We start from the raw sequence: 19,324 nt of genomic DNA, 5'->3' as shown, positions 1-19,324 counted from the left end.
TAGTAGCCAGGAAGCAAAACAGGGGCTGGGGACCAAATATGGAGCCCAAAGTTACACCTCCACAATCCACCCAAACACTCCTAAAAGTGTAGTCTCCCAGTTGTCTAGGCAGTTCTCAAACCAATCAAGCTGACAATTAAGCTTAGCCATTGCATTTCATTCCTGGTCAACTTGACACCCAAACACATCTCCTTAAACCATACTTAATATCCAAATAAATACAGTAGGGGCTGGGGATTTAGCTCAGCGGTAAAAGCGCCTGCCTGGCAAGCGCAAGGTTGCGAGTTCGGTTCCCAGTACCGGAGAAAAACCAAAAAAAAAAAAAAAAAACAAATAAATATAGTAACATGTTCATATTTCCACCTAATGTGATACAGCCATCCTGCATGCAACTAAAAATGCATTATCCCTTCCCCGAAGTCTCAACTCTTCTAGCATTTCCCACAAGTCAAAGTCAAAGTCTCCTTTGAGACTCACCTCTTCGTTTGTGAACCTTTGTAAAATTCAAAAGCAAGTTACTTAATCCCAAAGTGCAATTGCAGTTTCTCATCTAAGAAATGAGAAAATTTCAAAACTTTTATCTTCTACTTAATCTAAGTAAACACTGCTTCCCAAAAAAGCTTACTGTGAAGAAAACTTCTAAAACTTAAATAATTTTACTCCTTAATTTAAACTCAAATATCATTTTCACATTCATATGTGTTTTTATCTTCCTTTTTTATGTATTAGGGCAGAATATGAATACCAATTGACTGTGCGCCCTGACCTCTTCACAAATAAACATACACAGTGGTACTACTTCCAAGTGACTAATACCCAAGCAGAAATGGTCTACAGATTCACTATTGTCAACTTCACCAAGCCTGCTAGTCTTTACAATCGTGGTATGCGCCCACTGTTCTATTCCGAAAAAGAGGCCAAAGCTCATAATATTGGCTGGCAGAGAATAGGAGACCAGATCAAGTATTACAGGAACAACCTGGGGCAAGATGGACGCCATTTTTTCTCTCTTACATGGACATTTCAATTTCCACACAACAAGGATACCTGCTACTTTGCTCACTGCTATCCATACACTTACACCAACCTGCAAGAATACCTTTCTGCCATCAACAATGATCCTGTCCGGTCAAAGTTTTGTAAAATACGTGTTTTGTGCCACACGCTTGCTAGGAACATGGTGTATGTTTTAACCATTACCACTCCCTTGAAGAACACTGACTCCAGAAAACGAAAGGCTGTGATTCTGACTGCAAGGGTCCATCCTGGAGAAACCAACAGCTCCTGGATTATGAAAGGCTTCCTTGATTACATTTTAGGAGACTCAAATGATGCACAGTTGCTTCGGGACACTTTCGTCTTCAAGGTGGTACCCATGCTGAATCCAGATGGTGTGATTGTGGGAAATTATCGGTGTTCCTTAACTGGACGGGATTTAAACCGTAATTATACATCTCTTATGAAGGAGTCCTTCCCTTCCGTCTGGTATACCCGGAATATGGTTCATAGGTAAAGTAAACCTCAAATTACCTCTCTGCTTAATTAGTAAAGTTGTTAGTAAGAATTTTGTTCCCATTCGTGTTACTTTAGCCTTTTTTAAGATAGTTTATAACTGCTTTTTCTGTATTCTTTACAACGCTTATTCCATACCCTTCGGGCATCTATACCACTACTTTCACTATCTGCCTCTTAAATAATGAAATAAGTTCTCGAATATTTTGATGGTTCTGTAAACTAATAGGAAATTTGTATATCCCAAATTTGGTTTCTTGATAAAAGCTAACAGTACCATTGATGTTTGCGCTGGTATTACTATACCCCTTATATGTGAAAATTAACATCTCAGAGAGCCCTCTGGCATTGTGTTGCTCATACCTTGCTGGACAAGCTTTTGACTATCAGGTTATATCATTATTTAAACTTTCATGAATAATAGTTTTATTTGCCCCTAGGAAAACTGAACAGCTTTAAATTTTCCAAAGAATCTCAAACAGTAAACTGCACATAATATTTAACTATTTATTGAATGACTAGGTAAATACTTGGAGAGATTTGGATAATAACAATTAGGAATAGACATGTGCTGCAGTAGAATGATTTATTAAAGTCAGAACACCTATTCCAAATCCAAAACCCCTTAACCTTTTTTATTAACAGCATGGATTTCAGAATTAAGCATATTGTATTGAAATCCCTGCTATATCATTTACTATCATTTACTAATTACTATTAGTAATAATTATTAGTAATTATTATTACTAATTACTATTACTATCATTTACTAATATTGTCATAGAGAATGCTATCTCTTTAACATTACTTTGTGCAATTTAAAAACCAGTCTAAGTCTCGGTTTTATCATCTGTAAGATGGGAATAATAATGATACCTCAAAGGTGAGAGAATTATATGAGAAAACTATTACTAATATGCTCAGAATAGAGACAGGCACACTGAAAACTAAAGTATAGCCTGTAATGCCAGCATTCAGGGGGCTGAGGCAGGAGGATCACTGCAAGTTCAAGGCCAGCCTGTACTGTATAATGAGTTCAAGGCCAGCCTGAACTACATAGCAAGACTCTGTCTCAAAAAGAAAAAAAGAAAAGCGAAAGTATTCAATTCAATGTGATTCTTCAACTGTAAAAAGAAAAAAGGTAATTAAGTCAAACACAGGTGTGAAAACTCATTGGAAATTGTTTAGAGTTATTCAAATGTTACAACAGTGAATATTGTCATAGCGAATGCTATCTCTTTATCCAGTTTTGTTACTAGGACTCCTCAGAGTAGCAAGCACAAGAACCCCTACAAAGCTAAGGGCCCCAAGAATACTTTCCGTTCTTCTGAGGAGATGACAGGTTTTAGAAGCACCTGGAATGGCTCCTGGTATCGGACAGTTTAACCACAACTTTCACTTTCACAGTAATCCTTTTATCTGCTTAAGAACATAGAAAGTGAAGTGCAGAGTCCCACCATAAGGCTGAAAGCCCCAGTTTTTATTCTTGTAAATGTGAATCCCACTATTGCTTAAAATTATTTGGGAAATATTTAAGTAATAAAAGAATAACCCATGACTTCTTTTTTTCCTGGGGATGCAAACAGTAAAAAAGAAAGGTGTGTGCAAAATGGCGTTCTGGATTGGCTTTGGGTATAGAAAAAATGATACTGATGGAAAAACTAAGGAAATCCAAACAAAGTTGAGACTTTAGTTAATAGTAATGTGCCAGTGTTTGTTTGTTTTAGTAATGTACCGCGGTTATGTAACATGTTGACATTAGGGGAAGCTAGGAGAGAAGTGTATGACAATACTCTCTATCTCTGCAACGTCTATGTAAATCTAAAGTTAGTTCAAAACAACAAATTTTGTAGTTAGATGATTGATGATAGATGATAGATACATACATACATACATACAGAGAGATACATACAGGCATAGACGTGAAGATAATAGGAGTTGGTGAGTGCCTACTAAAATGTCTATAATGTCTACTCAATGTTCTTTGACATTAAAAGTTCCTGATCTGACACATGTTTGATTACAGGCCAATACCCTTGGGCTTGTCTCTCTGGAAACTCTTTTAAATATACTAGTTCTCATATTGCCTTGTAGGAAGGTTGAAGCAGAAGTCTGTTTAGCAAGTTTCAGAAAGACTTCCAGAAAATGAAATACTTTAATGTTAATTAATCAAAGGTAGGTAAATAAAATAAGGAGTCAGTCACACATGTTTGCAAAGGTGAATGCTGTAAGTATATCTAACTACATTTAAAGCATATTAACCAGGCTTAGTGGCGCATGCCTGTAATCCCAGAACTCAGAAGGCTGAGGCAGGAGAATCATTGCAAGTTTCAGGTGTTCCTGGGCTACAAAGTGAGCCAGCCTGAACTGCATAGTGAGACCGTCTCAAAAAGACAAAAATAAATAAGTAAATAAAACACATTAGAATAAGATACTTAGAATAAAATAATTATAATATCTGAGTTAACTGTGGGTAAGAAGAAGATCCAAATTGTTCCTAAAGTTATTTTAATTAATGTAAGGTGAAAGACACTAATGTCTGTTTTACTTCAGAAGTAATACTACTACTTTGGAAATTAATTTGAAATTTCTTTCCACTAAGTTATAAGAAGCTGAAAGATCATTAAACTGAGAAATTTAGGATTTAAAAATAGGGGCTGGGGATTTAGCTCAGCGGCACTGCGCCTGCCTGGCAAGCCCAAGGTCATGAGTTTGGTTCCCGGTACTGGAAATAGAAACCAAAAAAAAAAAAAATATATATATATATATATATATATATATACAGCATGCTGCATACTTAAGGATTTATCTTGATATTCATGCTTTATAATCTAGTTAGTTTTCTAACTAGTAATGATCTTTTGGTGTCTTTATGTCAACTGCATGTTATCAATTAGAATTTATTAGGCACCAAAAGAGATAAAGGCAATATATTAATATATTAACAGATTTTAGTTTGAAATTTTATTACAGTTTAAGGAGTATTTTTAATAAAAGCAGTGCTTTAGGTGTTTTGATCTTAAGTATTTTTGTAATATTTCATATAATATTGCTAGCATTTTCATACTTATAATAATAAATAGTACGTAATCTTACTAAGTAATAGAATGCTATATAAAGCTTGACTATATGAAGAAAGACAGTGTCAGTTATTCCATTTTAACGCCATTTTTTTACCTTTTGAAAGCCTTTATTAGTAATTTTCATCAAGCAGTTTGAGGGGCTATTTTTTATTGTTTTAATATCATTGAGTGCTGAATTATATAGACTAAGGATTGGGCTCTTCAAAAATTACCATAATTTCTTTTCTTTACGATACTTATTAGAAATTTATGTGTTCATTTTTTAGCAAATATCTGGGTACTTATATGCAGATCACCATTCTAAATAATTTAAAGTGTTTTTCATCCTTAACGAGCTTAAATATCAAAAGTATGAAAATGCCTAGGCAAGTGCCAAGTAAATGATACCAGTAAAGTGCTGTAGAACTTCAAAAAGAGGAAAATCAATGGACTTGACGAGTTAGGTAAGAAGTGAGACTGAGAGTTTGGTTTTGAAGGATGGTAAGTATTTGCACTTATAAAGATACATAGGGAAGGGATTTCAGTGAGAGTCTATGGGAAAGGTAATGTGTTGGGAGCAGCTGAAGCTGGAAATTGGTCATATGTGTGAGGGCAGGACAAAGCCAGAGTGTCTCAAGCAGTCAAGGTACCTCAGTCTTGAGAAAAGCATCCTACCTGGACAATGCAGTCATTAGTAGCTAGGCAACCTTGTCTCTTGTGATAGTAACCTTGCAAGAGTATAAATAACTGCCCCTTCTGTTGTTGTTCAGGTCCTCTTCCCCACCAGGTGAAGAGGCAGCTTCCACCTGACCCAGCTATTTGTCTGTTGTCTATCTTTTCCCCATACTCACCATTGTTCCTCCCTGGGGTACACCGAGAGACCAGCGAGTCCCTACAGTAATGGGCAGAGAGAGATGTGATTTGTTTTCTGTGCACGGCAGAAAATCAGGTTGATACAGCACAGAGATCTTGCTGGAGCATCTTGAGAATAAATTTGTCCTTATACCGGCACATTACACAATTCAAACTCTGTGTATAGCTTTACAGGAAATAATAAATTTCTTTAAAGTGCCTAATAATAATAATATATCATATAAATATAAGAGAAAGACTTGAAAGCTAGGATATAAAAAATTCTAATTATTTAGATACAACATTTTATAACTGAGCCCACAGAAGAAAATTCAGAGGTAAAATTTAGTAACATCCTTTTTCTTCTTGGTAGATTGATGGAGAAACGAGAAGTTATTTTATATTGTGATCTTCATGGCCACAGCAGAAAAGAAAACATCTTCATGTATGGCTGTGGTGGTAGTGACAGGTCTAAAGCACTATACTTACAGCAACGAATATTTCCACTTATGCTGAGTAAAAACTGTCCGGATAAAGTAAGTCCTCTAGGATTTTAACTTTTCCTTTAGTAAAGGTTGTCCATGCAGGACTCAATAACCTGTATTTTTATTTATTCTGACTGATTTATACAGTTTACCCTAAGAAAGAAAAACAATGTGGAACTGTCTAGTGACCAGCAATTTTACAACATTAAAAAAAACAAAAATTCCCATAGTCCTAAACTCTTAAAATTACCTTCATTTTACATTTGACACTTCCTCTATTTGCCATTTTCATGAGTTTAGTGGCCTTATTTTTTATTGCTTTAATGTTTACTCAGTGCTTTATATAAGCTAAAGATACAAGAAATTTAGAATAGTGCTTTTAGTTGTATCTATTAGAATTTTAACAAGAAAAATGAGCAATATTTCAAAAATATACAGAAGTTAGAATGAGAAAGAGAACAATATATAAATATTTGCGGACTAGAAATGTGGAGCTACTCAGCTACCAGGATGTAAAAATAATGTTCTCTATTCTTTGAAGAAAAGATTTTACTTTAACAAAGAAAATTCCTACAGACTTCCTCTTAGGTTTTCAACTACCCAATTCAATTGTAAAGGGCTCACTAGGAAGTACTCATTTTCTGGGCGTGATTAGGGCCCAAAGACGTAAAAAGGAAAGTTGATGTGGTAAGAATAGTTATTTGCAGAAAGCACAGGCATTTACTACCCAAATAGTACTCATCACTTCAAAAGGAGCAGAGGAAGCAGCCCCATACCTGAAGCTATTTATATATAAAGTTACGTCAGTATTCATAGGGGTATTTATTACTCCTATAAAGTGATCCCATTTTGTTAAGATATTTCAATATTTGTCTACTGATACATTTCTTTGGGTCTTAGATCTCTAGCCAGTTGTACCTTAAGTGAAATGGACCAGTTTCTTAAATATCACAACCAACCAGTTCAGAGTTTGAACAGGTCTCCCACACAATGCAAACACAGAAGAGCCAGGCTTGATGGTACACAACTATAATGCCAGCACTCAGGAAGCTCAGGAAGGGGGACTACTGTGGGTTTGAGGCCATCCTGGCCTGTACAGTGTGTTCAAGCTCAGCCTAAACTATACAGTAAGCTCCTATCTGAAAGAAATGAAAATAAACGAAACAAACCCATATTTTAAGCATATTTTAAACAAAGACCTCCATTTCTAGCTTTTATCTTAAATGTTCCTCATGAAAATCTCAGTGCAACTAAACTAAAATCAAAATTGATCAAAGATCTAAATAGTAAAACAAAAACACTAAGTCTGCTGGAAGATAGAATAGGTAGAACTCTTGAAGACATAGGTGCAGGCAAAGGCTTTATGCACAAAACCCTGATCACGTGGGATATACTACAAAGACTCAACAACTGGGTCTCATCTTACTAAAAAGCTTATGCACAGCAAAAGAAATCACCAACAGAGTAAAGCGACAACCAAGGTGTGGGAAAAAAATTTTGCCAGCTGTTCCTTAGACAAAAGACTAACATCTAGAATATACTCAAAAAAATCAGACCCCCAAATTTAAAGACCCAACTCAAAATGGGCATCTGAAGTTACTAGACATTTCACAGATGAAGTAGAAACAGCAAATAAATACATGAAAAAAATGTTCAACATCACCAGTCATTCGAGAGATGCAAATTAAAATAATGCTGAGATTCCATATCACTGTCATCAAGAAATCAACCAATAACAAATGCTGACAGGGCTGTGGGGAATGAGGAACCCTTCTCCACTGTCTGTTGGTGAGAGTGCAGACTGGTGCAACCACTGCGGAAATCAGTGTGGAGATTCCTCAAAAAACTAGGACTAGAGGTCCCATTGGACCCAGCTATTCCCCTTCTTGGTATCTTTCCTCAAAAAGTAAAAGCATCATACCACAGCAATATATGCACACTCATAACAGCATAGTTTGTAATACCTAAATCTTAGAAACAGCCTAAATGCCTATCAGTGAATGAGTGGGTAAAGAAGATGTGAGTTTTTTAATGCAGTGGAGTACTACTCAGCCATAAGTACAGATAATCTTAAGACATTTCTAGCTAATTAAATGGATGCATTTTGAAAGCATACTCTGAAGTGAAATAAATCAGACATACATGTGTAAATACCACATTGTTTCTCTGGGTAAGAAACCAAAAGTGTAAATAAGGACCAAAATGTATAATAGATATTGTGAAATAAGAAGAAAATGTACAAATGGGAAGGGGAACTAGGGGGCAGGGAGAAAGAAAAAATGAGAAAAGAAGGAAAAAATGGAAACTAAACTCTTAGAAATAGGGACAGGAAGTGGGTTTGAAGAGGGGAGGGCAATGGGGAAAAAAAGAATCATATATCATGTATAGTGAAAGGGAAAGAAACTGCTCAAGAGAAAAGAACAACTGGGATGGGAAAAAGAAAAGGAAGGGGAAAAGGATATGTATATATACACATGATAGCTAAGATAATTATACTATCAATTTCTGTTAGTTCACTGAAAGGAAGTGTTAGTGCTTTGATGAAAATTATTTCATCAGTTTTGCATGCCTGTACCATCTGAGCAACTACTTTGAAGATAACAATATGCAATATAATAACCATTGTTTATTTACTATCATCTTGTTTTGAAATTCTGTATCATTATTGGTGAGTTTTCAGTCTCTTTTTTGTCTCTTAAAAAAAAGATATATCATGTACAGGTACAGATTCCACGTGATGAATGTGATTATTATGTATACCTAAAATGTACCAATAAATTTAAATAATTAAAAAACCTCTGTGCAAATCCATAATTATAGTTGGATTTTTCAAATTTCTGTCTCAGTAAACAAGAACTGGTAGGTAGGCAGTAAGAAAGGATGTTTAAGAACTGAACAGCACCATCAACTAACCAGATTTAATTGACATTTACAGAACATTCTACTGAACAGCAGTATACACATTATATTCAAATGCACAAGGAACCAATTTAGAGACCCAATCTAAAAATCAGTAGGGTGATGTCTCAAAAAACTAGGATTGGCAGTCCCATTGGACTCAACTATTCCCCTGCTGGGTATCTTCTCAGAAGAATTAAAAACATCATACCATAGTGATGTATTTAAAATAATCCATGGCCCAAAGAGGCAATCTGAAAGAAGATTAGAGTTTACCCTGAAGGAAAATGTGGAAGCAGCTCAGGTCACCATGAGGAAAGCTGGAATAGCAAGCTCTTCACAGCTTTAGTGTGTCCTTTATACGGTCCTTATATTTCCTTGAGAAAATCCACAAGAACTTCTACATATGGGTCTTCAGAGGCAGTGCTGGGATCCCAAGTCTCAGGCTGACATCAGGTCTAGGCCATCCTATTGATCCAACCTGCTCAAGTTCTCAGGAAAAGTCCATGTGCAGATTTGGGAAACTGTCCAGGATCTTTAAATTAACAAGTCAAGTCTATTTCCACAGCCGGATTTGCCACACCCTAATCACCTATCTCGATAGTGCTTAGAAGAAATTGAAAGAAACAGAATGAAGAGTAGTATAACTGCAGACCTTGCGAAAGGCCAATAAAGGAAAAATCAACTCCATGCACAGAAACCAAACAACTTGTATGAAATGAACCAATTCCTCGAAAATGACAAATTACCAGAACTCACCAAGGTAAAATGCATAGTCTGAATGGTCCTAAAAAAGATTCCAAAAACAACCTTTAAAATATGAAATGTCCAGATCAATAGAGTCACTATAGAATTGAACCAAATATTTAAAGACTGTGTTTTCCAGGATGATCATATCAACACAAGACAAAGACAGTCTACAAGGAAAATACAAACTGTCTTCTATGAACATAGATGCAAAAATCCCCAACAAAATATTAGCATGTTAAATCCAGCAATGTATAGAAAGAGTAACACATTATGACCAGATTGGGTTTATCACAAGAATCTAAGACTAGTTCATATTCGTAAATTAATCACTATAATCCATTATGTTAAGGGCCTACAGAGGAAAAGCTACATGGTTGCATCAGTAGATATAGGAAAAACACTTAACAATTCAGGATCCATTTATGATAAAAAATTCCAGCAAGTGTCAAAATAAAATAATAATTCTGCTTTAAGGGAAATAAGAAAATAGTTTGTTCTGAACAGACTATGAATGACCGTGACCCAGGAACACGGATTCAAGTTACCTGAATGACACGTTGCACAATGGAAATTTACATGAACTGCTATAGTCTCAGAATGAAAAAGAGGTGTGGATCAACCTGTTTGTAAAACACATAGATGGGATCATTGGAGGAGTGGGCTACAGAAAGGTGAGAGATCCCTTCTGTGAGGTTCTGATGTGATTACACATCATCAGAGGCTAGAGTTGTTTCACGCAGAGCAATACATTCTGAGAGTTTTATGTAGAGGCCGCCAGAACACCAGGTCAGATATAGAGGTTGATAATAAATGGCTATTAAAGGAGCTAAAGATAGCCCAAGATAACTCTAGCTGTTCTACAACATACCTGCTCTACATAATTATGGTATTCTAATAAGTCATGATCAAGCAGTGTGCAGAATGTGGATGTATTAAAGTTCACCCATGAAAAAATATTTTGGCCTGTTTCTAATTTTTTGAAAATATGATAAAACTGCTATTTTTACATAAAGGAATGGATATGGATACATGCAGCATTCTGAGTAAATCTCAAAAGTCTTATTTAAGAAAGAAGTCAGTCTCAAAAGCTTGAATACTGTATGATTCCATTTGTATAACAATAAAAAAGACAAGAGCATAATGATAGCGGTTGACTTGTTGCCAGGGTGGAAGGTGGCAGGAAGGCATAACTAAAGAGCTAGCATGAAGTTTTTTATGGCAAAAAAACTATTCTGTATTCAGATTATGGTGGTTGCTCTGCAGATCTCGACGTGTTAAAATTCACAGAATGGAGCATGTTAATTTTATTTTATGTGAATTAAAAAATAAAATTAGCTTCCTAAATCTCTAGACCCTGATCTCCTTACAGAAATTTTTCAGGACATCTTTCAAGTAGTCTTTCCTATGAAAACAAAGAATCTTTGTTCTTTCTAGAAGTCTGTATCCCTGAACTGCATTCTGAAACATGTATAAACCTCTTCCTAGGACTTTTTAAAAGGTATAAAATCCTGTCTCAATGATACAAAGAATTAATCAGCTGATTTTGAATATATGCTAGATAAAAATTTTAAAAATTTATTGCAGAAATTAAAATCTGTGGTCCCCAGAAATAAATCATGTTTAAATGAGTTACTTCCATTGATTGGGAAATGAAGAGTAGGTCTTTAACCTTTAATGAGAATTACATGTCTTACACAACTACTTTTTCATTTTCAAATTTTGTAAGAAAGATAAGGTTCTTGTTTTTATTTGCTTCTTTTCAGTTTTCTTTCTCATCTTGCAAGTTTAATGTTCAGAAGAGCAAAGAAGGAACAGGAAGGGTGGTGATGTGGAAAATGGGAATCAGAAACAGCTTTACCATGGAGGCCACCTTTTGTGGATCTACTCTGGGTGAGGCCAGGTGTTCTCATTTACTTCTCTGTCTCATGTCATTAAGCATAAGGTGAAATTAATAATATAGACCAGTGATGGTGAACCTTTTAGAGACCGAGTGCCCAAACTGCAACCCAAAACCCACTTATTTATCATGAAGCACCAACACTGCAATTTACTAACCACCAGGGCAAGGGGACATGTTCTGCTGAACACCAGCCTTAGACCTGCTCTGAAAAAGGCATCTGAGTGCATTTCCTACCTTGTGAGGGCTTCTGCTAAAACCACAGCCAGTCCAAGCAATATATATCCTTGCTCTTGTTTTCAGAAATTCTTCACAAACAGCTAAATAAGATGCTGCAGATTTAAATATGCCAGGGGTATAGTACAACATTAGAAGAATCTCAGTATCTTAATTAAGACATCTCTTTGCTAAATCTTAGATACTAAATTTCAACTTTTCATAAGAAAACTATAAGCTAAAATCTTGTGTTAATAAAAACAATGTATTAAAGCTCACAGCCAGTCCAAGCAAATATATGTATAGCCTTGGTAGTGCACTGATCAGTCATGCCCATGCAAAACCGAATCACATTATCGCCTGGTGCCGCTACTCCTTTCTGAGCATGCTCATGGCCCCTATGTGCAGTTAGGGGCAATGCTGGGGCAACTTGGCTTGTGTACTAATACAGAGGGGTCTGTGTGCCCACTGTGGCATGCATGCCATAGGTTCACCACCACAGGTGTAGGCCATTTGATAGAGAGTACATTCTTTCTATTAAATGCATGCTGTGTTAAATCAGTTCTACAAACAGGATGAATAAATTTCCATTACATGGTATCTCTATTTCATCATTTCCATTTGTTTAGAAAGGAATATTTTAGCATGTACATAAAATACTCTAAATGGTCCTTTCCTAAACTAATCTTCAAATGCGTATTTTTTTAAAAAGAACTCCTATAGATTTTTTTATTGGGAATTCCTGGTTACTTTAAGAAAAAAATGCACATACTTAAAATGTTATGGCAGAAATGTTTTTACTGAATGTGCTATTTGCAAAGCAAAATTAGACTGGCTGTTTTTAAAAATTTTATTGGTGCACTTTTGATATACATAATAATCACATTCATCATAGGGAATTTGTACCTGTACATAATATATCTCAATTCTTTTTTTCTCACCCATCTCCTTTCCCTTCAATCATTCTTCCCCTCTCCCTTTACAAAATATTGTTTCTATTTTTTCCTCCCATTCTTTATTTTATTTTATTTTGTTTTATCTTGTCAATTCATATTTTGTTGTTGTTGTTGTTGGTTTTTTTTGGTTTTTCTTCGGTACCAGGAACCAGACTCACGACCTTGCGCTTGCCAGGCAGGCGCTTTTACCGCTGAGCTAAATCCCCAGGCCCTTGTCAATTCATATTTAGAAGGAAAAACTTGGTTCTGTGAACTAAAAATAGAGGTCGATTTTGTAGTCCTATTTAAGTCTTTTAGTTATGTCGAGCATGGTACTCCATATTAAGATGATGGCACACTGTTAGAAAATATATCAACTCAAAGGAAAGTGCTAGGTGTCCACATATGATATTTCTGGCTTATTTTTAAACCATCTTGAAATTGATACTTTTTTGTGGTGATGAAATAGTTTTCTCAGAATCTTTTCCCATTTTTCTCAGAGTAATTAGTATCATTTATAACTGATAACCAAACATTCTGTAACTGTCTCACTGAATTAGCTTTTTCCGTGCAACATACATTGATGTGTGTTAAGTCAGCTTCAGTCCAAGTGGTGGAAGAAGAATAAAGAAAATAATAGTAAGCTCTCAAAATACCTTCCCCAGGAAAAGAAAATTCAAGTAGAATACAGCATCATATCCATGTTTTATTTATATTCTCTTGCAAGTTAGGCCTACTTGCAAAGAAAAGTGATTAACTCATTCCCTGGGGTGGATAAACTTATTGATGTTTTAGGTAATAAACGAGGCACTCACTTCAACACAAAAGATTTGGAGTCAATGGGATACCATTTTTGTGATTCACTCTTGGACTATTGTGATCCTGACCGGAGCAAGGTGAGCCAAGCCCGTTTGGTAAAACATCAGATGACACAACTTGCCTGGTATCGGTCTTCCCCTTTTACTATTCTAACAGTGTTCTGGGATGTTTTAGTATTTAATTTCCTAGTAACTATCATTCCAGATGTCTATAAATATTCGGATGGTTTAATTCGGAGATAATTACATACTGAATTTGTTTATAATTGTCCCTAGTATTATCAGTGCCTGAAAGAATTAGAAGAAATGGAAAAATGTATGAACATGGAAAAAGTCTTTGAGGACTCAGATTCTTGCCCAAGAGAAATCACACTGGATATAGAGTCCAGGTATGTCAAGACTGTTGAAGTAATGTATTTTGTTGTATTGTTTTACTCTGTTCCTTATAAAAATACCAAGATATTATTGTCAGTTCCACACTACAAATTCCCATTATACATGGAAAGAAGTTTCTCCCATGCACATTATTTTGGCCAATATCATCATGATTTCATTTGATTTATTTTTAAATTCAATATGAGCATCTCCATGTACAGTGTATAGTATTCACTTTATGTCAGAGACATAACAAGTAATTTTGTGCCCTCCCTCCCTCCCTCCTCTCTGTCTGACTGTGTCTCTGTCTCTGTCTCTCTCTCACCGTGTCTCTGTCTCTGTCTCTGTCTCTGTCTGTCTCACTCATAGATTTTATTTTTTAAACCAGTTTTAGTCACAGCAAAATTGAGTGGAAAGTACAGAGATGCCCCATATATCTCCTGCCCCTACACATGCATGGCCTCCACCACTATCAGCATCCCCTATGAGAATACATACTATAATTGCTGAGTTTATACTGGTATGTCATTGTCACCCAAGGTCCTTAGTTTACATGGTCCACTCTTGATGTGTGCATTCTATTCATCTGGACAAATTTATAGTGATGTTTATCAAACTTTATGGTATCAGAGTGTTTTCATTGCACAGATTCACTCAATAATCCACCTATTCCTCCCTCTCCACAACCCCTGACAACCACAGATCATTTTAACCATCTCCATAGTCTTGCCTGCTCCAGAATGTCATGTGGTTGGAATTGTACAGTATGTAGGCTTTTCAAACTGGCTTCTTTCAGCCAGCAATATGCATGTAAGTTTCTTCCACAGCTTTCCATGGCATAATAGCTCCCTTCATTTTGACATGGAATTGTATTCTACCATCTGAATAACCCAGAGTTTATTCACTCGCCTAATGAAGAACATTTTGGTTGCTTCCAACTTTTAGCAATTCTGAATAAACCTGCTATGAATATCTATGTGTAGGCTTAACTGTGGGTAAGTTTTCAAGTCCTTTAGGTAGATAACAAAGAGCATAAAAGCCAATATGAGAGTATGTTTAGTATTTTTTCTTTCAGAAATCTCCCTGTTTTATTTTTAACTTTAATACGCTAAAAACAGATCTACCCTCTTAATAAATTTTAAAGCATGTAATGTGTTCTTGTTGACCACTGGAACAGTGGAACAGCAGAGCTCTGGGACTTACTCATCTTCCATCCATTGGTGACCATTATCCATTCTTTGAGTCTGTGAATTTAACTATTTCAGATACCTTACATTAGTTGGTAGGATCATGCATTTGTGGTGTTTTTGTGACTGGCTTATTCCACTTAGTATAAGGTATTCACAGTTTATCCATGTTGTTACATATTTAAAAATCCTGTTTTTTATGCCAGAGATTGAAAATTTCCCCTTTTTAAAAGCTGAATAGTATTCCATATTTAATGGAATCATCTGTTGATAAATATGCAGTTGGTTCCCACATCGTGGCTAGTGTGATTAGTGCTCCACTAAAAGGGAATGCTAACATCTCTTCAGGCTGTGGGTTTCAGTTCTTTTGGATAAATACTCAGAAATGAGAATTGCTGGTTCCTATGCTAGTTCTACTTTTAGTTTCCTGAGAAACTTCCCTACTATTTTCAACAGCAGCTGCACCACTTTGCATTACAACCAGCAGTCTGCAAGATTTCCGGTTTCTTTACCCTTCCCATGCTTGTCCTTTGATTTTTGTTTAGTTTTGTTTGATAACAGCCATACTTACAGGTGTGAAGTGCTAGCTCATTGCGTTTTTGATTTTTATTTCCCTGTGATTAGTGATAGCAAACACATTTTCATACACCTGTTGACCATTTGTGTGTCTTCCTCACTGAACTGTGTATTCAGGAGCTTAGCCCACTTTAATTACTGAGTTTAAGCTCCTTATGTATTTTAGCTATTAATCCCTTAACAGATATATGGTTTCTGCAGACTTTTTCCCACTCCATACATTACCTTTTCACTCAGTTGTTTCTTTTCTGTGCAGAAGGTTGGTGTTTGATACAGTCCCACTTTTTTTTTTTTTGTTTTGTTGCCTGTGTTTTGGCATTATATCCATAAAATCATTGCCAAGATCGATGCATGGAGCTTTCTTCTTGTGTTTTTCCTAGGAACCTTACATGTTACATTTAAGTACACTATTTGGTACATTTTAGTTCATTTTTATAGTACAGTTTCAGTTTCATTCTTTTGCAGGTGGATATCAATTTTTCCGACACCATTTGTTGAAGAGACTATCTTTTCCCTACTGCGTATACTTGACACTCTTGAACATCAATTCATTGTAGATGTGAAAATTCACACTGGGGCTCTATATTTGACCCTGTTGGTTTACATGTCTACCTTTTTGCCAGTATCGCACTTGTTTGGTGTCAGTAGTTTTCTACTAAATTTGAAATGAGAGTGATGCCTCTAGTTTTCTTTCTCAAGATGGATTTCACTATTAGTAGTCTTTTGTGACTCATATGAATTGTAGAATTAGTTTCTCTATTCATATAAGAAATCTCAATGGTTTTTGACAGAGATTACATTGAATCTGTAGCTTGTTTGGAGTATAGACATTTTGACAATATGAAGTCTTCTAATCCATGAATAGTGAACATCTTTCTGTTTATTTGTGCCTTCTCTTTCTTTCATCAATGTACAGTTTTCTGTGTACAGGTCTTTCACTTCTTTGGTTAAATTTGTTCCTAAATATCTTTTTGTAGATATTATAAGTGAGGTTATTTTCTTCATTTCTTTTCCAGGTAGTTTATTGTTTGTGTATAGAGACGCTACTCATTTTGAAGTATTGATTTTGTAACCTATAACATTACTGAATTCATGTATTACTTTATACAGTTTTTAAAATTTTTTTATTTATTTATTTGCAGTGCTAAGGATAAAAGTCAGGACCTCATACATCATAAGCAAGTGTTGTACCACTGAGCTGTACCCACAGCCCAATTTTTCAGTTTTTTGGAGTCTTGGGGCTTTTCTACATGTAAAACCAGTTATCTAAAGCATGGACAATTTTTCCTTTCCCATTTGGATGCCTTTTATTTTTTTCTTTCTCGCCCAATTGCACTGGGTAGGCCTTCCAGTAGTATGTTGGACAAAAGTGATAAAAATAGGCTCCTTCTCTTATTCCTGATCTGAGAAGAAGAATTTTACTTTTTTTAACATTATGTTAGTGTTAGCTTTTCATATATGTCCTTGAATCTTTCCTCCCTTAACTTTGGGTGTCAAGTATTTCGTCTCAGCAATGAGAAAAGTAACTAAGACGTTTACTTATGATTTTTTTTCTATTTCTATTTATTTCTGCTCTAATCTTTGCTACTTTCTTTCTGATAATTTTAAGTTTAGTTTGTTCTTTAGCTGCTTGAAGGGTAAAGGATAAAGTTATATTGTATAAGTGTGTATGTGTGTGTGTGTGTGTGTGTGTGTGAGACTAGAGAATGAACCCAGGGCCTTTACATTGAGCTACATCCCCACCCCCTTTTATTTTTTATTTTGAGACAGTCTCACTAAATTGCAAAGATTAGGCTTGAACTGGTGGTCCTTCTGCCTCTGCCTCGCAGAGTGCTGGGGTTACAGGCATCCATCACTACACCTGCTGAGATCTTCTTTTGACATGTGAACATTTACCACGATAAAATTCCTCCTTAGTACTGCTTTTTGCCTTATTCCATAAATTTTGGTATGCTGATTTTTGTCCATCTCTAGGTATTTTTAAAGTTTCTTTTTTATTTCTTCTTTGAGTCAGTAGTTGTTCAAAAGAGTGCCATTTAATTTCTACTTATTTATGAGTATTTCAGTTTTCCTTCTGCCATAGATTACTGTTTTCATTCCACTATGGTCAGCATAAGACTTTGTGACTTAAGTCTTCTTAAATTTGTTGAGACTTGCTTTGTGAACTAACACAATCTGTCATTGAGAAAACACGGATTCTGCTGCTGTTGGGTGGAATACTCTGTATATGTCTATTATGTACATTTAGCATATAGAGTTGTTCAAGCAACTGTTTCCTTATTGATCTTCTGTCAGTATGTTCTGTCCATTATTAAAAATCTCACTACTATTATTAGACCACTATTTCTCCTCCCATTCTCCCAGTGTTTACTGTATATATTTAAGTGCTCTGATAGTCCACCAAAAAGTATATATGTACTCCAGGAAAAGAAAAACTTGTATAAATATTTTAATACTAAATTTATTGAGACATCATGAGATTAATACAAGTTACCTTTGGCCTCTGCAATTACTAGAGGTGCTCAAAGTGGTGGCCATTTCTTCCAGACATTTATTAGTATGGCAAATTTGGAAGTGTGTGTATATTTTTGATTGTTATATTGTTATAGTTTATATCCAGATTGTGTAAATTTTTTTTTAAATATTGTTGGATTTAATTTGCTATTATATTGTTGAGGATTTTTATTTATTTGACATATTGGTCTGTAGTATTTCTTTCTTTTAGTGTCTTTTTTTTGTATTGGAGAAATGGTAGGTAGGCCCGTAGAAAAAGATAGAAAGTATTCATTATGTTTTTATTTTTCTGAACAGAGGATTGGTATTATTTCTTCCTTAAATGATTGGTAGAATTCACCAGTGAGACCACTGGGACTCATACTTTCTGGCTAGAGGGTCATCACAGATTGACAGAATGTCTTTCTTGACATAGGCTTTTAGGTTCTCCATTGATCTGAGTCCTGTAAACCCCCCACTACTACCCTCCACAGGACCAGGGGTTGAACCCAAGACTGATCTGCATCCGACGTGCTTAACCAAAAAAACATTTTTTTTTTATTTCTAAGCCACCTGGACCAAACACCTAAGCCAAACACCTAATAGGTGTTCTCATAATTAGACTGTTTAACCATTTAAATAAGGTGATAAACTAGAACAACAGCTGAGTGTTGTTGGTGTTAGACAAGGTCTCTTTATGTTGTCCATGCTGGCCTCAAGTGATGCTTCTGCCTCAGCCTCCTAAGTAGCTGGGACTACATGTGCTAGGATTTCCTCACCTGGCAACAGGTGAAATTTTGAAATGCCACCAAAACATTCTGTTTGTTTTGTTTTGTAGTAGCCGAGGTTCTGACAGTTCGGAATCCAATGACTCTCAGACCTATCTTCTCAAGGTAACTTCTCAGGTATAATTACATTTTTTTGCTTATGATGTGGATATGTTAAGCAGGTATTCTTTTTATTGTGATTAACAGTCAGCCAAAAAAAGTTTGCATTTGCACAACTAATATATAGTAATAATCCTTTTTCTGTTTATGCACATATCTTTAAATCATAGAATTTTTTTAGGGTTTTATTCTAATGCCTTACTTTGTAGACAAGAATAGTTAAGAGAGCTGGGTGTGACAGCGCACACCTGTAATCCCAGTGCTCTGGAGATCTTTGCAAGTTCTAGACCAACCTGGGCTACAAAGTGAGCTCAAGTCCAGCCTGAACTGCGTAGAGAGACCCTGTCTCAAAAAGACAAAAGAAAAAGAAAATAGTTGAGA

At 35.6% G+C, this 19,324-nt stretch overlaps 1 protein-coding gene across 10 annotated transcripts in view; it reads left to right on the top strand.

Moving 5' to 3' along the window:
* Agbl3 (ATP/GTP binding protein-like 3) overlaps positions 1–19,324 on the top strand; it is a 72,174-nt gene that overhangs the window by 18,998 nt on the left and 33,852 nt on the right. For 8 of the 10 annotated variants that reach the window (XM_013504933.1, XM_013504934.1, XM_005405496.1 and 5 more), the window contains 6 exons: positions 730–1,509; positions 5,800–5,962; positions 11,323–11,449; positions 13,403–13,503; positions 13,702–13,814; positions 18,895–18,961. In XM_013504933.1, coding sequence (XP_013360387.1) covers positions 730–1,509; positions 5,800–5,962; positions 11,323–11,449; positions 13,403–13,503; positions 13,702–13,814; positions 18,895–18,961 — 1,351 coding nt within the window. The remainder of the gene's footprint in view (positions 1–729; positions 1,510–5,799; positions 5,963–11,322; positions 11,450–13,402; positions 13,504–13,701; positions 13,815–18,894; positions 18,962–19,324) is intronic. The other 2 variants (XM_013504936.1, XM_013504931.1) reach the window with 1 other exon arrangement.

Source organism: Chinchilla lanigera, unplaced genomic scaffold (assembly GCF_000276665.1).
Source record: "Chinchilla lanigera isolate Chin_1 unplaced genomic scaffold, ChiLan1.0 scaffold00093, whole genome shotgun sequence".
Classification (NCBI taxonomy): Eukaryota; Metazoa; Chordata; class Mammalia; order Rodentia; family Chinchillidae; genus Chinchilla; species Chinchilla lanigera.
Note: the sequence above shows the minus strand (reverse complement) of the source record. Positions and strands in the feature narration are given on the sequence as shown.